The 26,896-nt window shown below is 38.0% G+C and overlaps 1 protein-coding gene across 2 annotated transcripts in view; it reads left to right on the top strand.

Annotated features, from left to right (window-relative positions):
* The window catches only part of LOC144957132 (uncharacterized), a 219,567-nt gene that overhangs the window by 91,857 nt on the left and 100,814 nt on the right, over window positions 1-26,896 (top strand). For both annotated transcript variants that reach the window (XM_078888153.1, XM_078888152.1), the window contains exons 9-10: window positions 1-95; window positions 10,181-10,429. The exon at window positions 1-95 is cut by the window's left edge and continues 113 nt beyond it. In XM_078888153.1, the coding sequence (XP_078744279.1) occupies window positions 1-95; window positions 10,181-10,429 (344 nt within the window). The remainder of the gene's footprint in view (window positions 96-10,180; window positions 10,430-26,896) is intronic.

Here is a 26,896-nt window from a genome sequence, read left to right as displayed (position 1 = left end):
GCAACTGGACCACGCCCAGATGGAGGTCATCAAGGCGAGGCAGAGGGCGGACGAGGCTGAAGAGCAATGCGAAGAGAGTATTCAAAAACAGAAAGGTGAGCTTAGTGTTGTTTTTCTTCTTATTTTTAACAGTTGTCTTTTCTTCTTCTTCTTCTTCTTCTTCTTCTTCTTCTTCTTCTTCTTCTTCTTCTTCTTCTTCTTCTTCTTCTTCTTCTTCTTCTTCTTCTTCTTCTTCTTCATCTTCTTCTTCTTCTTCTTCTTCTTCTTCTTCTTCTTCTTCTTCTTCTTCTTCTTCTTCTTCTTCTTCTTCTTCTTCTTCTTCTTCTTCTTCGTTTTAGGCCAAAGCTTCAGTTTGAAGATTATATGGTCGTCTTTTCAGTAACAGGGGTTTTAGAGATAAATGATAATGTGAAATTGAATGTAAGCTTCAATTTAATTACAAAACAGATCAAATGAACGTTTCGGGTTTCCCCTTTATCAACAAAACAGGATGAATGAAACACCACAGGGGTTTTAGAGGGAAACAGGGAGCGATATTTTGAAGTCATCAGTCGAAATGGCTTGTTTACAGGTGGTTGGTAGGGCGTAGGGAGTTCCAAAGTCAGATGGTGGAGGGGGAGAAAGAGTAAAGATGATGGTTTGTTCTTGAGTAGGGGGTTTCAAAATTAAAGGATCTTCAGAGCATTAAAGACAACAAAAATTCACGATGGACGCCGTCGCTCGCCATTCGATTCGGGATATAGATAGTATGCAGATGACGTCACTCAGACCTTTGTTATTGTTTTTGCCATCCGCGTTTGTGAGTTGTTCTCACTGTAAAGAAATGCCTTCTAGGTAACAAAGGGAGATAGTTGTCCTACCCACCAAGGTCTCGGGTAGAAACAAACCCATATAATTAAATGATTTATGAGTGTAGGATGGGTGTTGGAATAGGGACTCCCTTGTTTTCGCCGTGGGTGGTGTAGACTATGAAGGCAATGAAAGAACGGAGGGTTATCATGTTCCATCAGTGTTAAAACACCCTCATCAATCTTATGCATCAACCGAGATACCGTTAGATACCCTGTCCTATGTTTCGGCTTGGGCCGATGTTCAACTGGCAGTCTACGATTTGAGGTCGAAGAAGGAAGACCTGTACAGCCTGTGTGTTGGCTGGAATTCTGTTTGGCTATGTTGAAGCCACAGTGAAAAGGGCCCAAAGTGGCCAGTATTTTATGTCGCACCCGAATATGGGCTCTCAGGCGATATGTGTTGGGCCTGTGTGTTGGCCAGCATTGTGTTTTAGGCTGTATTGTAGCCGAAGTGGGCCTAATATGGCCAGTATTTTGTATATCGTACCCGGTTATGGGCTCTAAGCGATATTGTTTTTTGTAATTTGTGCTCGGTGAGAATATATAAAATTTATAATATTGTTTTGATGTGCTGAGTAATCATCAAGTGATTAAGTGATTAATATCGTAAAATTATTTCACTTATCTTAAAGTTTAAAATAATATACAGTTTTATTGTTTTAGTGAATAATTAATTCATTGAGTTTAATTGTGTTGAAATTGAGAACGTGACCTCAGTTAAATGAATTATTTTTAAGTAAATACTAATTGATCACTTACGCTATCATTGTGTCTATGTTAATTTCATTTTTACTAATATATCTATATCTATCTTCTAATATAGTGAAGAGCTGACGGGGCTAGGACATAGCGCCCGGTAAATGCGTTTGCATCTTTGAACTTTGTAATTTTGACGGGGCTAGGACATAGCGCCCGGCAAATGTGTTTTGAACCCTTTTGAACAATATAATTTTTGAGAAATATGAACAATATAATTTGTGACAGCACCCGATACCCGTTTTTGAAAAATATGAACAATATAATTTGTGACAGCACCCGATACCTGTTTTTGATAAATATGAACAAAATACAATGTGACGTTTGTAAAGATGAGGAAGTAACACTCGATCTATGTGTTTTATTTTGGAACAATTTTGGATTTGAACAGGCTGGAACACCGCACCCTGTGTGAACAATTTTGTTAATTAATTTTATTCTCCTTTCGGAATATGAACAGTTTATTTTGACCCTATATGTAATTAATAATTTCATTTTTAGTGGGAATTAATTAAACGGTTGCAACCTGGGTGAAGTATAGTTTATTTTGGTTAAAACTTACATGAATTTTATATTGCATGCCTATTTTTTACTTGTATGTATTTTTGATTTTTCCTGTCAATATATGCAATGTTATTCTGTTTTGCTCAATAACTATGAGCTGTTCCCCTTTCTTTTACTTTAAATAAATAATAATGGCTCTCTTGTCAGATACGGTGTTCTGTTGGTGATTGTAACGTCCACGTCTACTTCTCCACACTTTAAGGTCATAAGCGGCCTTCGCATCCATTGCGAGTTGCGAACGCACCTTGTGACATGAATTGGCGCTGCGAGCAGGATTTCTTATTGTGTGGTTTGGTGGTCTGACGTTTTACATCAACAGACACCTTCGTTTCTGAGAAGTCAATGCCTCTTATTGTTGTGGGGATTTAGAGTCGCTTCCTGTACTGATGCATATCAGGGGGTTGGGCTGTCAGATCTAATTTCAGGCGCTACTTCTCATCATTTAACGACTATGTACTGTCTGTAATGTAAAGCTATAGTTTGGGTTAGTGAAATGATATCACGTAATTGTTCAGGCGTAACAAGGTTACACTGATGTTGTAGGGTACGCGCGGCGTATCGCTACTTATTGTTTTGTTCATAAAGCGAGTGAACCACGAACTATGAAAGGCCAGTGTGATGGGTCTTAATACTTTAATTTGATTAAAGTCTAGATAATGTTGTTTTGGTATAATGTAGTGGTCATCGCTTGATGTTTTAACTTTTTGAACTGACGAAGCGTCAGCTGTTATTACTGATTTCGCTATTGTTTGTTTGACAATAGGTATATTGGGTAGATTTTTATCTGCATTTAGCTGATCCTTCTCTTTTTATATTATTCAATCTATCGATTTTTTTAAAGTACGTTGCGATAAATATTTTGTCATTATGGATGTGGAACGGTTGTTAAAATGTGGGGAAAAGTTGGGTTTACATGGCGACGAACTGAGAGTGTGGGTGGAAGGAAAGTTGGAACGGGACAGGGAGGAAAAGGAGAGAGAGAGGTGTGAGAAAGAGAAAGAGCGTGATGCAGTCGCAGAACAAACGAAACAACAAGCTCTTCTTGTTGAAAGGCAGCTGGAACTAGAGCGCCTAAAAATTGAAAATTCAGTGGTCCCGGTTCGAACCCCTTCCTCCACGGACAGTGAACCCTCGACTGGCAGTTGTGGGGCTAAAAGTCCTCGCCTGCCATATTTTGATGAATCGAAAGATCAGATAGATAGCTATCTACTCAGGTTTGAAAGATATGCAACCGTAAATCGATGGAGAGAAGAGGATTGGGCGATTCATTTGTCGGCGTTGCTTAGAGGCAATGCGTTGGACGTGTACACTCGCTTGGACGAGGTAGACGCTACCCAGTATGATAATGTAAAGTGCGCGTTATTGAAACGCTACAATTTAACGGAAGACGGCTTCTTAGAGCGTTTCCGTAAAAGTAGACCAGAAATAGGAGAAAGGATGGGTCAGTTTCGAACCCGTATATCCACATATCTGGAAAAGTGGATAACTATGTCCGGCAAGGATAGAACAAAGCCTGAGGACATCTTGGACTTGATTGTTAAAGAACAGCTCGTAAATGTTTGTAACAAGGAGCTGGTGGTTTTCCTGAAGGAAAGAAAACCAAATACATCTATGGAAGTAGTCGACACTGTAGAGAAATATGTCGAAGCGCACGGGACTGCCGGCGCTTTCTCAAGAACTGTGTCATATCAGAATGACAAGGTTCCAAGCAAACAGCAAGATGGTCACAAACCTGTCATGAAACCACCTACTTCAGTAATTAGATGCCACAACTGTTTTAAAGTTGGACATTTGAAGAGGGATTGTAAGAGCAGACCACAAATCTCTGCAATACAGAGAGACACGAAATGTGGATACTGTGGTCGTAGGTACCACTCCACTGAGCAGTGCTGGGAAAGAAAAAGGATGGAGAATACTGATAAGAAGTCTTTTGGAGTAGCGGCTATGAATACTCCAGAACCGCTGCCATGTTGTAACAATGCACAACATCATGTTGCTAACAATGGTGTCATGAACAACACTAACTCACAACGTCAAGCGCCGATGGAAATAAAGAATTTTGACAATTAATTACGGTGTCCGCAGCATGTTCGGGACACGCGATAGAGACGACAGGTATGCCGGTCGCCATTGGTTGGATAAATGGACAAAGAGTTAAAGTGTTGAGAGACAGCGGCAGTAGTTGTGTTGTGATTAGAAAAGGCCTTGTGAGTAGAGAAAAGAAAGAACAAGAAAAGAGAGTGAAGGTCAGTCTAGCTGATGGGAAGACTGTGAGTGCCCCACTAACTGAAGCGTGGCTTGATTGTCCATATTACAAGGGAAGAGTGACGGCTCTAGAAATGGCCTCACCTTTGTATGACGTCATTTTGGGAAATATACCAGGAGTCAAATGCCCAGGAACGCCAATAAAATATGACGATCACTCTGATTCAGTCCACGAGAATCTCATGAGAAATGATTGTGAGCACTCAGCTCAAGCAGTACAGACGAGGGCACAAAAAGAGAAGAGAATGAAACCATTGATCACTGCCCCCTCAGTAGAAACAGGTGTTAGTAAGGCTGTTTTGAAAGAAAAACAGACCAAAGACGAGACATTGAAATGTGCGAGAGAGGCAGCAGTTACGAAAGAAGTGAAAAAGACTGGTGCCAATAATAAAAGTTGGTTTGAATATGATAGAGGGGTTCTAGTACGATATTTTCAATCACCAAAGATTGAGCACGGTGACGTGATTAGACAAGTCATGGTCCCAAAAGATTTGCGAGAGACAGTGATGCGTTTAGCTCATGAGTCCATACTCTCTGGACATCTCGCTGCCAAGAAAACGACTGAGCGCATTCTCAGCAATTTCTACTGGCCCAACATTTGGGATGACGTCACTCGCTTCTGTAGATCGTGTGACCAATGTCAAAGGTCAACGGCAAAAGGAATGACCCCAAAAGTGCCTCTGACTGAAGTTCCGCTGATAGACGAACCATTCAGTCGAGTAGCGGTAGATTTGGTAGGACCAATTATTCCTGCATCAAATAGAGGGAATCGCTACATGCTTACTGTGGTAGATTACTGCACACGGTACCCGGAAGCTGTAGCCTTGAAAAACATAGAAACCGCGACAGTTGCGGAAGGCCTCGTCGACATTTTCAGTAGGACGGGGATACCAAAAGAGATATTAAGTGACAGAGGTACACAGTTCACCTCAGATTTGATGAAAGAAGTCTGTAGACTACTGTCTGTGAAACAACTTACCACAAGTCCATATCACCCTCAGTGTAATGGGCTGGTGGAGAAGTTTAATGGCACTCTCAAAGGGATGCTTAAGAGATTGGCTACAGAGAGACCGTCAGATTGGGATCGATATCTCAATGCGGCCCTGTTTGCCTACCGTGAAGCACCACAGGAGTCCTTGGGCTTCTCCCCTTTTGAATTGTTGTTCGGTCGCCCAGTACGAGGCCCGATGACAATTCTCAGAGAGTTGTGGACGGAGTCTATTGAGGACGAAGAGGTAAAGACAACATACCAATATGTTGTAGACCTAAAAGAAAAACTTGAGACTACTATCCATATGGCCCATGAAAATTTAAAGAGGGCCTCAAAAAGGCATAAGGCATATTTTGATAGAAAGGCCAAGATGCGCAACTTCAAAGAAGGTGACAAAGTGTTGTTGTTGCTCCCGACAAAGCACAACAAACTTGAATTGAAATGGCAAGTCCATTTGAAGTTCAACGTGTAGTTGGACATAATAATTATGTAATACAGACTGGTACTTCAAAGAAAACGTACCACGCAAATTTATTGAAACGGTACTATGACCGGAGCACCGCGGACATAAACGGAAGTGGAATTCTTCAATGTGCCGTGGCAGCTGTTATTGACGATGAAGATGACGATGGCGAAGATGTCATGCGGACTCTCAAGAATTTAGAAATGCCATCCCTTCAACAAACAGAATTTATAGACCACGTGGTCGTATGTGAAGAATTAGACAGGGAGAAAAGAAATGAATTACAACATTTATTGTCATCATTCAAGGATGTCTTGACAGATGTCCCAGGACGAACGGATAAATATACATATGACATCAAGGTATCTTCGAATTGTCCAATTCGGAAGAAACCATATCCTGTGCCTCAAGCAATGAGAAGCACTCTCAAGGCGGAAGTGCAAGAGATGATTAAGGCTGGCATTGTGGAACCCTCCAACAGCCCCTACTGTTCACCATCTGTGGTGGTGAAAAAGAAAGACGGCACCAATAGATATTGCGTGGACTTCAGAGCACTGAACAATATTTCAGTGTTTGATGCTGAACCAATGCCAAGATTAGATGATCTCTTCCAAGAGATAGGTACCGCATGTAATTACGTGTCAAAATTTGACTTGACAAAAGGATATTGGCAATTGCCCTTGTCAGAACAGTCTAAAGAGAAGACTGCATTTGCCACCGAGTTAGGATTGATGCAATTTACCGTTCTTCCTTTTGGACTGCAGTGCGCCCCTGCAGCATTTTCTCGTATGATGAGGAAAGTGGTTGGTGACCTACCACATGTAAAGAACTATATTGATGACATTATCATTCATACGGAGACATGGCGAGAGCATCTTCATGCTATCGAGTCAGTTCTTCAAAGACTACGAGATGCTAAATTAACAGCTAAACCATCAAAATGTCAAGTTGGTTTTAGTGATGTCGAGTTCCTCGGGCATCGCATTGGAAGTGGAACATTGCAGCCGACCATAGATAAAGTGGAAGCTATCAAAGGTGCTAGACCACCGGAAAACAAGAAACAGATGAGGAGTTTTTTGGGATTAGCCGGATTTTACCGGAGGTATGTTCCAAATTTCTCAGCGATAGTCAGTCCACTGACCGATGCCACAAGGAAAGGGATGCCAAATCGAATTCAATGGGGAGAGCCTCAAGACCGAGCATTCGAGTATATCAAGAATGTCCTCACTCAGGCTCCAGTTCTTCGGCTCCCGAATTTCGATAAACCATTTATCGTATCGACAGATGCCAGTGACACAGGCGTTGGTGCTGTTCTTATGCAAGAACATGATGATGGTAAATACCCAGTTGTTTACCTCAGTAGGAAACTGTTACCGAGAGAACAACGGTATTCAGTTGTTGAAAAAGAGTGTTTAGCTCTTGTGTGGGCTGTCAGAAGTTTGAACAGCTATCTTATGGGCAGAGAATTCATGTGGAGACTGACCACGCTCCTTTGTTGTATCTCAACAAAGCCAAGTCAGAAAATGGTCGTCTGATGAGATGGTCACTGTTGCTCCACCAGTATCGTTTTCGGTTGATGTCTGTGAAAGGTTCGGACAATCATGGTCCAGACTTTTTGTCTCGGCTGCCTTAGTGGTCAGGCATTTCTTAGTTTTGATCAAAAATTTGGGATTTTTGTCCTCCAGTGGGGAGTGATGTAAAGAAATGCCTTCTAGGTAACAAAGGGAGATAGTTGTCCTACCCACCAAGGTCTCGGGTAGAATCAAACCCATATAATTAAATGATTTATGAGTGTAGGATGGGTGTTGGAATAGGGACTCCCTTGTTTTCGCCGTGGGTGGTGTAGACTATGAAGGCAATGAAAGAACGGAGGGTTATCATGTTCCATCAGTGTTAAAACACCCTCATCAATCTTATGCATCAACCGAGATACCGTTAGATACCCTGTCCTATGTTTCGGCTTGGGCCGATGTTCAACTGGCAGTCTACGATTTGAGGTCGAAGAAGGAAGACCTGTACAGCCTGTGTGTTGGCTGGAATTCTGTTTGGCTATGTTGAAGCCACAGTGAAAAGGGCCCAAAGTGGCCAGTATTTTATGTCGCACCGAATATGGGCTCTCAGGCGATATGTGTTGGGCCTGTGTGTTGGCCAGCATTGTGTTTTAGGCTGTATTGTAGCCGAAGTGGGCCTAATATGGCCAGTATTTTGTATATCGTACCCGGTTATGGGCTCTAAGCGATATTGTGTTTTTGTAATTTGTGCTCGGTGAGAATATATAAAATTTATAATATTGTTTTGATGTGCTGAGTAATCATCAAGTGATTAAGTGATTAATATCGTAAAATTATTTCACTTATCTTAAAGTTTAAAATAATATACAGTTTTATTGTTTTAGTGAATAATTAATTCATTGAGTTTAATTGTGTTGAAATTGAGAACGTGACCTCAGTTAAATGAATTATTTTTAAGTAAATACTAATTGATCACTTACGCTATCATTGTGTCTATGTTAATTTCATTTTTACTAATATATCTATATCTATCTTCTAATATAGTGAAGAGCTGACGGGGCTAGGACATAGCGCCCGGTAAATGCGTTTGCATCTTTGAACTTTGTAATTTTGACGGGGCTAGGACATAGCGCCCGGTAAATGCGTTTGCATCTTTGAACTTTGTAATTTTGACGGGGCTAGGACATAGCGCCCGGCAAATGTGTTTTGAACCCTTTTGAACAATATAATTTTTGAGAAATATGAACAATATAATTTGTGACAGCACCCGATACCCGTTTTTGAAAAATATGAACAATATAATTTGTGACAGCACCCGATACCTGTTTTTGATAAATATGAACAAAATACAATGTGACGTTTGTAAAGATGAGGAAGTAACACTCGATCTATGTGTTTTATTTTGGAACAATTTTGGATTTGAACAGGCTGGAACACCGCACCCTGTGTGAACAATTTTGTTAATTAATTTTATTCTCCTTTCGGAATATGAACAGTTTATTTTGACCCTATATGTAATTAATAATTTCATTTTTAGTGGGAATTAATTAAACGGTTGCAACCTGGGTGAAGTATAGTTTATTTTGGTTAAAACTTACATGAATTTTATATTGCATGCCTATTTTTTACTTGTATGTATTTTTGATTTTTCCTGTCAATATATGCAATGTTATTCTGTTTTGCTCAATAACTATGAGCTGTTCCCCTTTCTTTTACTTTAAATAAATAATAATGGCTCTCTTGTCAGATACGGTGTTCTGTTGGTGATTGTAACGTCCACGTCTACCTCTCCACACTTTAAGGTCATAAGCGGCCTTCGCATCCATTGCGAGTTGCGAACGCACCTTGTGACACTCACTAAACTGTATTAACCAGACTATAAAAGTTCATGGTTACACAGAGTTTGTGTGTTGGTCCGTTATACTTCCGGATGGCAATGTTGTGAACTCCTTGGCCAAGCGCATTCTATCTATAGGTCGTCCATCAAACAAACATCTGATGACAACACGCGGCGTTTGTGTGTGTTGAACCCGTGACCTCAAGAAGTCGGGGGGAAGTGGCTCGAGATAGACCAGAATTTGAAGCGACTTTGTTGGTGGGGGGGGGGGGGGGGGGGGCGTGGATAACTCATACAGTAGAATCACGATCTCCACGACCAGGCGCAGTTGTACCAGTAAGGTTCTTTCTCTGCTATCTTCTGGTATTTTCATACTAACTTCATTTCTTGTTGATGTCAACAAGACTCACCCATTATGCCCTAAGTGATCAAATTGGGGGTTAATAATCTTACTCACTAAAAATAAAACAGAAACCCGAACGTGCCCGAAACGAGGTTCGAAACCGGGGCTGTTCGAGTGACAGTGCAACGCCTTAACCACACGGCCACATAGTCCCATATTTTGTAGGTAAGGTACACATATTATATTAAATGGCTTAGATTCATCATTATTGATACAATTACCCGCTCACACTTTTTCCGACTTTAATAGGGAATGAGATTAGCGGAAGAGTAGCGTCCCTTGATTGGACGTCACCTTACAGAGAGAACGTCAAATTGGTTTTGCTCATGCGTCTCTCTCGTCCTCGCTCTCGGTGAAGTGTCTCATGCCGCTTTCACCAGAAGCGAGGACGAGAGACGCATGCGCACAACCAACATGACATTCTCTCTCTTATAACTTTTCCGCCGGTGACGTCCAATCAAGGGACGCTACTCTTCCGCTAATCTCATTCCCTATAAGGTGATCTTATAGCAATCTGACTTATTCTACACTACCATCAGATGCAGCGATTGACAATGAAAACACCACCACTACCAACAATCAGTCGCCAGGGGCGACCGTAATCGTACCAGAGATAGTGGCAGACGGGGCAGCCGTGGAGAACATCGAACTGAAAGACAAGGTTCGCAAGATGGAGACGGAGATCAAGGTCAAGGCTGACATGATCAAAAAGCTCACAGATGACCTCAAGAAACTGTCACGTGACCCCGGGACGTTCCATAGCGTGGCCACTTCACCCTTGAGCTCAGGTAAGAAATTGAAGAAAGTAATATTTTGCCTTTTACGTCTTTTTGGTCTTGTGGTTTGACTGTGGCCTTCGGACCCCCGTTTCTAGCCTAAATCTGTCCTGGCACCCTTGTTCGCAGATTCCCTGACTGCGGTCATATACGAGATGGAAGTCGGTTTGGACGAATTCAATCCCTCGAGGGGGCAGGAACATACACTCCTCGAAAATAGGTTAGAAGTTGCCAGATTTCTCCACAAGTAAGAGGAGACACTGTGTGGTAGCGAATCGGCTTCGGTCGAGAACCTGCCTAACGGCAAAATCGCTTCATCAGTGGGGACTTTCGATCTGTCCAACATGTACCCGATGTGGGAACGAACCCGAAACCGCATAGCATCTAGTTGAACGGTGTGTTATGACGAAGCTTCCGGGCGGGTTTGCGACGTGCACGAGTGCGCTAAATAATTGGCTGATTGGGTCGATCGTTATAACATTAATCTTTTTTTTTTAAATTGAGCTTTATATAGCGCAATATCCACTAAATGTGCTCAAAGCGATTTACAATGGGTCCCTGGTCAACAGCAACATTTAACATTTAAGACGGGACATGACGCCTGTTAGGCGATATTACAATTTTTTTCGGACAGAGACAACGCAGTTAACGGCCAGGACTTATTTTACACCCGAGTACGGTAAGAGAATGTGAGTAAAGAGCCTTTTCCAAAGGAATCAACTATGCGCCGAGCGCGAGGCTCGAGCCCAGGACCTTCCGATCCGAAAGCGAGTGTCATACCACAAGACCACATAGCCGCACATAGTAGTGTGAGCACCGTTAGAAGCTGCTGCCTTCGGGTCCGTAGGTTTTTGCTTTGAGTTGTCTAGCTCTGAGTGGCGCTAAGTTAAGTTTAAGTCCTTGTCTAAAACTTTTTTTCCCTCTTCATTTCTCTCACGCATTGTCTCTTCTGGGGAAAATGTAATAGCGCTTTATAGATAGTATGCGCTTGGCAAAGAAGTTCATAACATTACCATCCCGAAGTGTAACGGACCAACACACAAAACTATGAGTAACCATGAACGTTTATAGTCTGGTTAATACAGTTTAGTGATAATCATTCACAAACGCCGATGGCAAAATACAATAACATATGCTTGAGTGACGTCATCTTCGTTCTATCTATAGGCATTGTTGCTCATCCCGCGGGATTACAGTGGAGAGAGTTCAAATACTAGTTATTGGTCGAGATAACCTGTGCTAGAGTATAGATAGTTCGAAGATGACGTCACTCAGGTCTTTGTTATTGTTTTTTGCCATCCGCGTTTATGAGTAATGCTCACTGAACTGTATTAACCCGACTATAAACGTTCACGGATACACACAGTTTTGTGTGTTGGTCCGTTATACTTCCGGATGGAATGTTATGAGCTTCTTAGCCAAGCGCATACTATCCACAGCTTGTAGCTGGTTCATATAACATGGGGGTTTCCAGTGAGTATAGTTTAGCCAGTTTTCCAATGACTCGCGTGCTTTGTGGTCGAGTGGTATGACACTCGCTTTCGGATCGGAAGGTCCTGGGTTCGAGCCTCGCGCTCGGCGCATAGTTGAGTCCTTGGAAAAAACTCTTTACTCACATTCTCTCACCGTACTCAGGTGTAAAATGAGTACCTGGTCGTTTACAGCGTTGTCTCTGTCCGAAAACAAAATTGTTACATCGCCTAACAGGCGTCATGTCCCGTCCTAAATGTTAAATGTCGCTGTTGGCCAGGGACCCCCTGTAAAGCGCATTGAGCACATTTAGTCGATATTGCGCTATATAAAGCTCAATTTTTTAAATTAAAATTTTTAAAAATATTGCTGGTTGAAGCTCGAAGAAATAAATAACAATGGGAAATAATGCAGGGGAACCCCGAAACGTCTTCGTTTATTAAATTAAAGTTTCCACTCCATTGTAATTTATTGTTATATATTATTTCATTGAGACAATGTACCAGAGTGGCGTTGTGGAATACATTTTACGTGTAGCCAAGTACTTTTTTAATTGACGCAAGATGGATAAGATATACTTTATACTTTATTGATCCTGAATTGAAATTATCATAATGTTAAGTTCCATTCAAGATCAATAAAGTATAAAGTATATCTTATCCATCTTGCGTCACTCGGGAATGATATTAGCGAAAGAGTAGCGTCACTTGATTGGACGTCACCCATAGTCTGTGACGTCACCGGCGGAAAAATTATTAGAGAGAGAACGTCTCGCGAGGACGAGAGACGCATGTGCACAACCAACATGACGTTCTCTCTCTAATAACTTTTCCGCCGGTGACGTCACAGACTATGGGTGGCGTCCAATCAAGGGACGCTACTCTTCCGCTAATCTCATTCCCTATAAAGAAAAGTACTTGACTACATGTAAAATGTATTCCACAACGTCATAATATACGTGGATTTGGGTAGGAATAGTTCAATTCTACTCATTCGCTAAAAATCAGGACTTTGTCAGGTAGCTCTCTCTCTCTCTCTCTCTCTCTCTCTCTCTCTCTCTCTCTCTCTCTCTCTCTCTCTCTCTCTCTCTCTCTCTCTCTATCTCTCTCTCTCTCTCTCCCCCTGTCTTTCTTTCTTTCTTTCTCTCTCTCCCTATATATATATATATATATATATATATATATATATATATATATATATATATGAGTATTGGTTGGTACTTGTAGGTTCGTTTCGGCTTAAAACTACGTGAGTGAATTTATCTAATCTTTTTTTTTATCGTTCCAACACACACACACACACACACACACACACGCTATCTCTCTCTCACACACAAACACACACATACATATGTGTGTGTGTGTTTGTATATATATATATATATATATATATATATATATATATATATATATATATATATATATGTGCGTGTATTTGTGTGTGTGAGAGAGATAGTGTGTGTGTGTATGTTGGGATCTTTAAAAAATAAAATTGGAAGGGTGTATAAATCGTTAGTGTTTGATAAACGTATTTGAACTTACATCATTAACATCGTCTTTAGATAAAAGCATCAACATGACAAATGTAGGCAGGCTGAAAAGTAATGTCTGTATTGAATCTACACAGTAAAAGGTATCTTGATATTTTCATCAAACGTAAATGTGATTTTTTTCCCTTTCGAATCACAAAAATTATTATATAATACTGGGTGTACTTAAAGTCTTTTTCTATAGATAGTATGCGCTTGGCTAAGAAGCTCATAACATTGCCATCCGGAAATATAACGGACCAACACACAAAACTGTGTGTAACCATGAACGTTTATAGTCTGGTTAATACAGTTAAGTGAGAATTACTCGTGAACGTGGATGGCAAAAATACAATAACAAAGACCTGAGTGACGTCAACTATCTATAGATATTTCCATCTGGTTTTCGCCAGTGTCGGGAAGCTGGAAACAACACCGAGAGAATGGGGCCCGATATTGGCAGCAGTCAATGTTTACATTATGGCGACTGTCCGAGGGGGCGTGGTTATATAGGTATCTATAGATAGTATGCGATTGGATAAAAAGCTCACAACATTGCCATCCGGAAATATAACGAACCAACACACAAAACTATGTGTAATCTTAAACGTTTATAGTCCAGAAAAGTGAGTGGAGCAGGCACTTATGTTGGTAACAAGAAGATATGAAGTGAGTAGAAAAGTGCCAGAAGACAATAGAGAATAAAAATTTTTTTTTTTTCGCGGCGGTGGTGGGGTTTGAACCTGCGACCTTATTGGTACGACAACTCCGCCTGGCAGGTGAGAGCGTGGCTCTACCGTGTGAGCTATCCACGAACACAAAAATATATTCGTTTCAAACTCAAAATCATTTCTAGATCCCTCTCTCACCCACTTCTTGAGACCGCCGATTCGTTCACCACCATCGCGAAGTAATTTTGACCAGCAGTTAAGCTTAATAGCCAATATTCTCATCACAAACATATAACATAGAAACGATTGAGACATTGAGTATGCTCCGGTGTATGGGGTGAATTTTTAATTCAGAAAAGTGAGTGGAGCAGGCACTTATGTTGGTAACAAGAAGATATGAAGTGAGTAGAAAAGTGCCAGAAGACAATAGAGAATAAAAATTTTTTATTCTCTATTGTCTTCTGGCACTTTTCTACTCACTTCATATCTTCTTGTTACCAACATAAGTGCCTGCTCCACTCACTTTTCTGAATTAAAAATTCACCCCATACACCGGAGCATACTCAATGTCTCAATCGTTTCTATGTTATATGTTTGTGATGAGAATATTGGCTATTAAGCTTAACTGCTGGTCAAAATTACTTCGCGATGGTGGTGAACGAATCGGCGGTCTCAAGAAGTGGGTGAGAGAGGGATCTAGAAATGACTTTGAGTTTGAAACGAATATTTTTTGTGTTCGTGGATAGCTCACACGGTAGAGCCACGCTCTCACCTGCCAGGCGGAGTTGTCGTACCAATAAGGTCGCAGGTTCAAACCCCACCACCGCCGCGATAAAAAAAATTTTTTTATTCTCTATTGTCTTCTGGCACTTTTCTACTCACTTCATATCTAAACGTTTATAGTCTGGTTAATACAGTTTAGTGAGAATTACTCATAACAAAGACCTGAGTGATGTCACTTCGTTCTGTCTGTAGACTGTTATAGATAGAACGAAGATGATGTCACTCGGGTCTTTGTTATTGTTTTTTCCATTCGCGTTTATGAGTAATTCTCACTAAACTAGGAATATGTCTTATGATACCTTTAAAGAAACAATAGACATGTTTTTGGCAAAATAAATAAAAGAAGGGTAAATGAGTCCCAACGTGCGAGCGCCTTTAGTCCTAAAATATAAATAGAATGCGCTTGGCCAAGGAGTTCACAACATTGCCATCCGGAAGTATAACGGACCAACACACAAACTCTGTGTAACCATCAACTTTTATAGTCTGGTTAATACAGTTTAGTGAGAACAACTCACAAACGCGGATGGCAAAAACAATAACAAAGGCCTGAGTGATGTCATCTGCATACTATCTATAGACGTGCACATTGATATCCAAACAAGACTTTCAATTGTGAGAAGCCTCTCATGATGTGATTCAAAATAAAATATCAATACATTGGCCATCACCAATCATGCTATAAGAATAATGGACAGGATATCCCTTGCTGTGTTTTTGTCCCCTTATATGTTGTCCGAATGACCTGTTATCCCTGTCTCGGAATTAGATCCTGACACTTGTCGGAGTTTTTGTTTTGTTTGTTTTTTAAGGGTTTTACGGCGCTTGCAACACATTAAGGTCATATCAGCGCCAGTAGAAAGGAAGAAAATGGGATAGTAAAAAGTTCTAAAATTACAATAAAGCATCCAAGAAAAGGGAAGACAAAGGGGAATTGGTTCAAATAAACAGGTGTAGATTCCAAAAGCACTCTAGCAAAGTACTTAGTTTGAGATCACTAAAAGTCTCATCCAGACACAAGCACAGGTCCCAACTAAGAGGAATACACTCAAATGTTTACAAATCATATAATATAATATGTAAACTAAACATAATAATAATGCATAACAGAGAGATGATTTACAAGGAAAAAAATATCATCTCCCAAAACTATAACTATACATTCGACTGTTTCCCTCCCAGCCAAGGACTCCGACCAAAGTCAGGACAAAACCAAGCAATCTCATTCCAAGACAAAGACAGAAAGCAATTGAAAAACAGATAAAAGGGGATAGAAGACACAGCAAGTACCTCCCTGCCCACTGGGAGGTAGGAACCCCACCCAGCTGGTCGGAGTAATTGGCTACGGGGAAACAGTCAGGTGTATAGTATTAGTTTTAGCAGTATATGTTTATTATTAATTTTTATGTCTTCCATTGTAAAATAATCTCTCAATAATGAATTGTAATACTTTTTTTTTCTTGGTTCTTCTATTTGATATGATTTGTAAAAGAAGTGTTGTATTTCACTTGTTAGGACCCTTTGCTTGTGTCTTTGACTTCTAAGCGATTTCAATCTAAGTACACCGAGGGGTGCTCTTGGTGCCCTATCCGCACCATTTACCTTTGCCTTATTTATCCACAGGTGCCTTTGAGAAAAGATATACTTTTAGACTACCTTATACATTTTCTGTTCTTTCAATGCGTCACAAACGCCGTAAAATTCTTAAAAACAAAGAAGCCAACCCTTGACATGGAATAATTGAAGTACGCAAGCTTGTTTTGCTCTAGACTATATCAGTATAGAAAATTACTTAAATGTTTGTGATATTCTAAAAGAGTCAATTATTTGTCTTTGGGAATTAATTCTGTAATTCTACCAAACAATACGTTAAACTAATATGTCTGTAACTTCTAGGCAATGTTCGCAAATCCCATTCCTCTAGAACTTTAATCATCGATAGAAATATGTTAAATAAGTGGTGGGCTATTATTATGTTGGAATTTCCCCGAAGATAAAGATCACCCAGACCAAAGCATTTTGGAGCACCTAGTATTACTAAAAGTCAATAACTTTATTATCCAAAACAGAATTACCATGATATAATTCCTATCTTCTTAATTGTCAACGAATGGGATATAAGCGTGGTCCTCATTTACAAATACAATACTAGATATTATTGCTGTGGCGCTTCTGTTATTTTTACAATGATAATAATAATAATAATATAATAATAATAATAATAATAATAATAATAATAATAATAATGATAATAATAATAATATAATAATAATAATAATAATAATAATAATAATAATAATAATAATAATAATAATAATAATAATAATAATAATAATTATTATTGTAAGTATGGGTGGTATTACAATGTTGTATTTTTATGATTATTTATGGTATCATTTTATGCTTTGGTTTCATTTACCTTTTTTTCTCACTTTCATGTCTGTTGTCATCAAATTGTATGGATTATTGATTAAAATCAAAGTTATTTTGACTGTGGAACTGATACTTATCATAGCAGACCTGCCTACTTGAAATAGGAAAATGTAATAAGTAGTTTTAAGGGAAAATAACATCGTAGACATTTTAACTACCCTTAAAAATCACCAGTTTCCCCTTATAATGCGTGGGGAAAAATATTTTTAACTCTATGTGATAGCTCTGGCACCAGAACTTCGTTTTCAAGAAATGACATTTAATTAAAAACCTTTATTATATCCAGCTCGGGATTTAGCCGTAGTACTACGGGAATTTTCGTGGTAGTGAGGAGGTCTGTTGTGATGGGTATCAATATTTTATTTTTATCTTTTATTTTTTATTTATTTATTATTATTTTTTTTATTTATTTATTTATTTATTTTTTTTTTTTTTGTTTTAATGAGAAAAACTGATTTGAAATGTAAAAGTGATGGTGATAGTGGTGGTGATAATGGTAATGGTGGTGGTGGTAACAGTGATGATTAGGGTGTAGTGATGATGGTAATATTATTATTGTTATTATTATTGATATTCTTCTTGTTCTTGTTCTTCTTGTTCTCCTTCTTCTTCTCTTGTTCTTCTTGTTCTTCTTCTTCTTCTTCTTCTTCTTCTTCTTCTCTTCTTCTTCTTCTTCTTCTTCTTCTTCTTCTTCTTCTTCTTCTTCTTCTTCTTCTTCTTCTTCTTCTTCGTTCTGTTCTTCTTCTTCTTCTTCTTCTTCTTGTTCTTCTTCTTTCTTTTCTTGTTCTTTTTCTTCTTCTTTTCTTCTCTTCTCTTCTTCTTTCTTCTCTTCTTCTTCTTCTTCTTCTTCTTTCTTCTTCTTCTTCTTCTTCTTCTTCTTTTCTTCTTCTTCTTCTTCTTCTTCTTCTTCTTCTTTTCTTCTTCTTCTTCTTCTTCTTCTTCTTCTTCTTCTTCTTCTCTTCTTCTTCTTCTTCTTCTTCTTCTTCTTCTTCTTCTTCTTCTTCTTCTTCTTCTTCTTCTTCTTCTTCTTCTTCTTCTCTTCTTCTTCTTCTTCTTCTTCTTCTTCTTCTTCTTCTTCTTCTTCTTCTTCTTCTTCTTCTTCTTCTTCTCTTCTTCTTCTTCTTCTTCTTCTTCTTCTTCTTCTTCTTCTTCTTCTTCTTCTTCTTCTTCTTCTTCTTCTTCTTCTTCTTCTTATTATTATTATTATTATTATTGTACGCATTGATGGTATTACGATTGTTGTATTTTTGTGTGGTGTATCAGTTTATTTTTTGGTTCCATTTACCTTTTTTTTTCCACTTTCATGTATGCCAACGCATCAAATTGTTGATTTATTTGCGAAAGCCTAAAATTGAATAAACTTTGAAACTTTGAAACTTTGTATTAACCAGACTATAAACGCTTAAGGTTACACATAGTTTTGTGTGTTGGTCCGTTATACTTCCGGATGGCAATTTGTGAGCTTCCTAACCAAGCGCAAACAATCTAAAAAGTTCCGAATAAAGTTTTGGGTTTATTCATTGTTTTGACAAGCTCGGCGTCATTTTCATTAATCTACTGAGTAAAAATCTTCAAGATATATTGACAATATGAAAAAAAAAGAGTTCTGCATCTATTTTGTTTTACTTCTTTTTCTTTTTTTTTTAAAGGTATAAAGCAGCGTGGTTGCTGTAAAGGTAGTTGATTTATTTGTTTACACAATACCTGTTCGTTTATTATCTCCACGTGCGAACTCAAGCACAAAGTAAGTAAATGCTTTCCCATTCATTTTCTTCTCCTTGTCAGATGAAAGTTCTTATAATTGATTTTGCTTACTACTACTATTATTTTGACTTCAACATAAGGCGTAAGGTTATAAGAAATGTTTCATGTTGGATTGGGGGTCGCGATAGCTCAGTTAGTAGGGGACTCGCTTCACAATCAAAGGGACCGAAATGGATCCCGGGTGCAGTCGATATTTTTTTTTTATATCTTACTCCTCTGTCCATCCAGCAGTGATTGGGAAGCTGGGTGCGTTAGATCTGACGGAAAGTACTTTGCGATAGACCGGCACTAGCGTCCTATCCAAAGGGTAGCAAGCAATTGATATTGTCCGTTTCACGCTATAGAAACCGGGATAAACTCCGGCTCCACGGGCCTAATGTCTCTGATGGACTACTTTTTTAAATGTTGGAATGTGGGAAAATTAGTCCCTTCAGAGCCACCAATAATGATAATAATAATAATAATAATAATGATAATAATAATAATAATAATAATAATAATAATAATAATAATAATAATAATAATAATAATAATAATAATAATAATAATAATAATAATAATAATAATAACAATAATAATACTATGATTTGTATTGTCAAGAAATGACAATTCATATTGCCTGCCATTGGATTACAGAAATCTGTTTATTCACAAAACATGATATTTAGGTATCTATCTATACTGCTTTGAATACTGTCTTATGATAATTTTTGTTTTATCTGCAAACTTTTTGTCAAACCCAGTTACACGTAATAGAATGACATCGTCGTTCTAATACAATTCAATAGTCTGATGTCACGCGCCCGGCAACGGCAGCCATCTTGGTTCTAAACAAAGAAAATCATTACTTTATAGTTTTCATGCTGGCTAGAACTTTTCATATGCCTTGTGATCAGAATGTGTAAAAGTCAAAACATGATCAAATTTATGTGTTTTTTTTCCCTCTGGATACCCTTTATGCTCGTCGGAGAAATATTTCATAAGGGCGGCCGCCATTGTTCCGATAGTTTAGAGCCAGTGTTACGAAGTTACCATGCGTCATTAGGAAGGAAGTGACGCTACGACTATTGAATCCTATTCTCTCAGCCTAAAGAATGCGAGTGAGGCAATTGATGACAGACACGAATGCTTCTAGGAATTGGCTTATTATTCGTTTTTTGTTTGTTTTTTCGCATTATTTGGAAAGGTGTACCAACTATCTATATGAAACAATGCCAAACAAAACAGAACGACACACACAAAAAAAGAAGATTGTCTTACAAAATCTTCTTGTCTATCAGACATTTTTTGTTGTTGACTTTTTCTGTCTCTGACGCTTTCAGGATCTTTTTTTTTATTTGGGGGGTGGGGGGGGGGGGGAGTCTCACAAGGAACTTTACACACAACAGTAATTGGGTAATTAAACTTGTTCGAATAGGATTCAATCGTCTGATGTCACGTCCGCCCAGCCAGCAACCAGCAGCTTGGTTCTAAGCAAAGAAAATCTTTACTTTTTATTCTTCATGCTGGCTAGAACTTTTTCACATGTCATGTGATCAGAATGTATAAAAGTCAAAACATGATCAGATTTATAATGTTTTTCTCCTCTGGATACACTTTTATGCTCGTCGGAGAAATATTTCATAAGAGCGTCCGCCATTGTTCCGATAGTTTAGAGCCAGTTACTAAGTTACCATGCGTCATTGCGAGGGAAGTGACGTCATGACTGTTGAAGCGTATTTTGTCTTATCTGCAAACGTTTTGTCAAACCCAGTTACACGTAATAGAATGACATCGTCGTTCTAATTCTCACAGACTTAATAATGCGAGTGAGGCAATTGATGAAAGAAACTAATGTTTCTAGGAATTGGCTTATTATTCGTTTTTTGTTTTTCGCATTATTTGAAAAGGTGTATCATCTATATGATACAATGCCAAACAAAACAGAAAGAAAAACACACAAATAAAAAAAAAACCCAAAGAAGATCGTATTACATAATCATCTTGTCTATCAGACATTTTTTTGTTATTTTTTTCTCTCTGGCGCATTCAAAATATTTTTGTTGTTGTTGAGGGGATGGGGGGTGGGGGGGGGGGGGGGGGGGGGGGGGGGGGGTGACCCCCAATATACTTTACACACAACAGCAGCAGTGATTGGGTAATAGGATTCAATAGTCTGATGTCACGTCCGCCCAGTAATGAGCAGCTTGGTTCTAAACAAAGAAAATCTGTACTTTTTATTCTTCATGCTGGCTAGAACTTTTTCACATGTCATGTGATCAGAATGTATAAAAGTCAAAACATGATCAGATTTATAATGTTTTTCTCCTCTGGATACACTTTTATGCTCGTCCGAGAAGTATTTCATAAGGGTATCCGCTATTGTTAGTATAGAGCCAGTTACTAAGTTACTATGCGTCATTACGAAGGAAGTGACATCACGACTGGTGAAGCCCATTAGGCCTGTTCGAATTTTTGGAATTGAATACAAACTGCTGAAAAGCTATGAACAGTAAAAGGCGATGAACAAAAATGAATGGGCATATTAACTTTCCATGTGATCGAGGTCATTAGTCACATTGCAAAATGTGCTCAAAGTGGCCCACTTAGTGAAAAGTTTTAAATATCTAACATCATGATTTGTCATTTTATTCAGCTTGACACATGAGTATGTTTACAACCTTCATAAACACAATGCAGCGTGTTTACATTTGTTAAGATATATCCAATCGTTGGACAGCAACAAATCATGTGATTGATGACCTAGTTGAACAAAACATGAATATTGATCGCTCCCATTAAACAGTTTCCAATAAAAAAATGAAAAAAAAGATCAAAATACTCAACACGGAACATTTTGGGCTCTAAACCCTTCTTGAGCCACCCCCCCCCCAAAAAAAAAAAAAAAAAAAAAAAAAAACCAAGAAAAAAACCCAAAACAAACAAAACAGTAAAAACGTTAATAAATCTTTTTAAATCCAGACACAAATTTGGCACAGATTTTGAGTTCGAAACATTTAGACTGTTTTGTTATTATTATGAAGCTTTTGTATTCATTTCTGTACTTTATATCTCGTGAAAAGTACTATAGATAGTATGCGCTTGGCTAAGAAGCTCATATCATTGCGATCCGGAAGTATAACGGACCAACACCCAAAACTATGTGTATCCATGAACATTGAAAGTCGGGTTAATACAGTTCAGTGAGCATTACTCATAAACGCGGATGGCAAAAAACAATAACAAAGACCTGAGTGACGTCAACTTCGAACTATCTATATAGACACAAAGAAAAATGTTTTAAACAAAAGAATAACGAGGAAAAGAAAAACGAAACAAAATCAAAGCCAAAAACACAATCAAGAAATAAAGAGTTTAACGAATGTATACAAAAAATATAAACATTTTGTTTAAAGAAGGATATTTTGGAGGGAGACAGAGCCAAGATAAATACTGTTACTGTTAATTAATCGCTTTGGACAAGGTAATTATAATTAAAGTGCAGGTGTTACTCGCATACCAACCAGGTAAAACGGCGTTCAAATTAAATTGTGTGTTCATAAAGACACAGGTTGATGTGTATTGTACTGCAACAGCTTGTATTGACGCTATGCGTTTAGTTAAAATACTCACAAAATCCGCCATCCGCATATAGGCTAATGTATCATACATACCAACCCGCAAAACTATGTGTAACTTTAAACGTTTATAGATAGTGTGCGCTTGGTTAAGAAGCTCACAGCATTGCCATCCAGAAGTATAACGGACCAACACACAAAACTATGTGTAATATTGAACGTGTATCTTGATAGAATGAAGATGACGTAAATCTGGTCTTTGTTATTGTTTTTTGCCATTCGCGTTTATTGTAATTGCGTTTGGCTGCACCATATGGTTTGGAGGATGCCGACTTAAAGATAAATCAAAAATTTCAAAATCTATCAAAGAGGCATCAAAAATAATAAACCATCCTCTTGATGGAGTAGAAAGAATTCATGGAAAAGCAATAGAAAGGAAAGCATTCTCAATTACCAACAATAAAAAACATATTTTATACCATGAATTTAGTCTTTTACCATCTGGGAGAAGGTTTTGTCAGATTAAATGTAGAACTAACAAGTATAAATCAACGTTCGTTCCATCAGCAATAAAAATTTGAATATTTCATATGGTACAGAAAAACCAAGGATTGATTCGTTGACTGATTAACTGATTAATTTATTTAATGTAAGATTAACTGACCAATTGATAATGATGATAATTTTTGGTGTCGAATTGCCACAATCGTAACAAATTGAAAACGAAATGAATATGTTTATGTTGTGTATATCGCACGTGTGAAAGAAAGAAAGAAAGAGAGAGAGAGAGAGAGAGAGAGAGAGAGAGAGAGAGAGAGAGAGAGAGAGAGAGAGAAAATAAGTAGGAGTGAAATATCTGTTCAATCTTAGTTATCGTTTAACATTATAACAAGTGTAACTAAATGACAAATTGCCATATTTATGGACAATAAAGATCTATTATTATTATTATTATTATTATTATTATTATTTATTATTATTATTATTATTATTATTATTATTATTAATATTATTATTATTATTATGAGTAATTCTCACTAAACTGCATTATCCCGACTATAAACGTTCAGGATTACACATACTTTTGTGTGTTGGTCCTTTATATTTCCGGATGGCAATGTTATGAGCTTCTTAGCCAAGCGCATACTATCTATAGTCCGGTTAATACAGTTTAGTGAACATAACTCAGAAGCGCGGACGGCAAAAAAAAAACAAAAAAAAACAAACAAACAAACAAAAAAAAAACAACCCCCCCCCCAAAAAACAAACAAACCCAAAAACCAATAACAAAGAGCTGAGTGACGTCAACTTCGCTCTATCTATAGATAGAATGCGCTTGGCCAAGGAGTTCACAACAATGCCATCCGGAAGTATAAGGGACCAACACACAAACTCTGTGTAACCATGAACTTTTATAGTCTGGTTAATACAGTTTAGTGAGAACAACTCACAAACGCGGATGGCAAAAACAATAACAAAGGCCTGAGTGACGTCATCTTCGAACTATCTATTGGCGAGGAGTTTCCAACGTCAAACGTTTCATATAGATAGAATGAAGATGACGTCACCCAGGTCTTTGTTATTGTTTTTTGCCATCCGCGTTTATGAGTAATGCTCACTTAACTGTATTAACCTGACTATAAACGTTCATGGATACACACAGTGTGTTGGTCCGTTATACTTCCGGATGGCAATGTTGTGAGCTTCTTAGCCAAGCGCATACTATCTATAAAGTTTTATTCCAAGTAGTTTGACTTTGATACAAGACAAGACACGGCGCCTCCGTTCACCACCGAATTTAAAACAGAAATAGACATTGAACTCTCTTGGGATGTCAATTGAAATTCCCGACTCCGCACGCCAACTTAGTTTTGGCGCCCATGTAAAATAAGTTCACAATATTATAATGCACAAAACTGTAGATAAAGTATGTTTGCCAACAACAGCAACAACAACAACAACAAATAATAATAAAAATAGATATAAAAATAAAACTTCATAGCTACCATTTCAAGAATGAAATGGTATTTTAAAAAATAATTGAAAAAAAAAATCCCTCCAATTTCATTGTGATTATTGATAGAACGAAGTTGACGTCACTCACAGATTTGTTTTTGTTTTTTTGCCATCCGCGTTTATGAGTAGTTCTCACTAAACTGTATCAACCAGACTATAAACGTTTAAGGTTACACACAGTTTTGTGTGTTGGTCCATTATACTTCCGATTGCAATGTTGTGAGCTTCTTAGCCAAACGCACACTGTCGATAAACTTTGGAAATTTATGTTTTTGAATGTTATAAAACAAAAGTCACTCTTAAAATTTGATTTGTATGTGTGTGTGTGTGTGTGTGTGTGTGTGTGTGTGTGTGTCTAAAAAAATAAAATATGAAAGGTGTATAAATCGTTAGTGTCTGATAAACGTATTTGAACTTAAATTATTACCATCGTATTTAGATAAACGCATCAACATGATATATATGGGCAGGCTGAAAAGTAATGTTTTGCATTTAAACAACACAGTAAAAAACAATAACAAAAAACCCAAGTGACGTCAACTTCATTCTATCTATATATAATGATTAAAAGAAAAAAAAAATCACATTTACGTTTTGACGAATATCAAGATAGACGTCTATCTTTAGTCAAAATGTAAATGTTATTTTTTTTTCTTTTAATCATTATATATATATATATATATATATATATATATATATATATATATATATATATATATATATATATATATATATAGCATGAAGCTGACGTCACTCGGGTCTTTGTTATTGTTTTTTTTTTGTCATCCATATTTATGAGTAATTCTCACTAAGCGGTATAGATAGTATGGAGATAACGTCACTCAGGCCTTTGTTATTGTTTTTGCCATCCGCGTTTGTGAGTTGTTCTCACTAAACTGTATTAACCAGACTATAAAAGTTCATGTTTACACAGGGTTTGTGTGTTGGTCCGTTATACTTTCGGATGGCAATGTTGTGAACTCCTTGGCCAAGCGCATTCTATCTATTAACCAGAAGATTTACTTACTTATCCGAACCAGCGACCACCTGAGGTCTAGCCCTTCGGTCTATTAACCAGAAGATAAACGTTTAAGGTTACTCATGATAGTTTTGTGAGTTGGTCCGTTATATTTTCGAATGGCAATGTTATAAGTTTCTTAGCCAAGCGCATACTGCCCATAGATAGTTCGAAGATGACGTCACTCAAGTCTTTGTTATTGTTTTTTTGCCATCCGCGTTTATGAGTAATGCTCACTGAACTGTATTAACCTGACTATAAACGTTCATGGATACACACAGTTTTGTGTGTTGGTCCATTGTACTTACGGATGGCAATGTTATGAGCTTCTTAGCCAAGCGCATACTATCTATAGATAGTATGCGCTTGGCTAAGAGGCTCACAACATTTCCATCCGGAAGAATAACGGACCAACACACAAAACTATGTGCAACCATGACATTTTATAATCTAGTTAAAACAGTTTAGTGATAATGACTCGCAAACGTGGATGGCAAAAAGCAGTAACAAAGAACCTAGTGACGTCAACTTCATTCTATCGAATGAATCGTCAGTTCATGGAATCGGACATTATCCCGGTTTCTACAACTTTCAACGTATAGTAACAATCATTTACTAGAGGTGCCTAAATTACCCCAATAAGATGGAGAGAAAGATAAAGTGAGTAAATGTGACTCAGATATAAGGGAACAAAACAAAATAAACGGCGTTTCGGCCTTTGGCCCTCTTCATCTGATTGTGGCCCTCTCACCCCCCCCCCTCTCTCTCTCTCTCTTTCTCTCTCTCTCTCTCCGTCAATCTCACTCTCTCTCTCTCTCTCTCTCTCTCTCTCTCTCCCTCTCTCTCGCTCTCTTCTCTTGCACACATACACACACACACACACACACACACACACAAAACACACACATATTTTTACCATAATATTTTAACTATTATGACAATCTAATACATATAACATATTTCGCGTTTACTTGAAGAAGGCCAAAGGCCGAAACGTCGTTTTTATTGTGTTGTTCCTTTATATATGAATAACATTTACTCACTTTATCTTTCTCTCTTACAATATTTTGCTCACGGTTGATTAGGACGCTAATACTGAATAGTACTTTCCGGAAGATCTAATAGATTCAGCAACCCAGTCAATGTTGGAAAATGAAAAAATACAAAATCATTCTCAATTTAATCTGGAACTACGGATTCTCCACTTGTGAGGCGAATGACGTAAAAACTCAGATACAG

Source organism: Berghia stephanieae, chromosome 11 (assembly GCF_034508935.2).
Source record: "Berghia stephanieae isolate SIO BIC M18660-M18661 chromosome 11, UCSD_Bste_1.3, whole genome shotgun sequence".
Taxonomy (NCBI): domain Eukaryota; kingdom Metazoa; phylum Mollusca; class Gastropoda; order Nudibranchia; family Aeolidiidae; genus Berghia; species Berghia stephanieae.
Note: the sequence above shows the minus strand (reverse complement) of the source record. Positions and strands in the feature narration are given on the sequence as shown.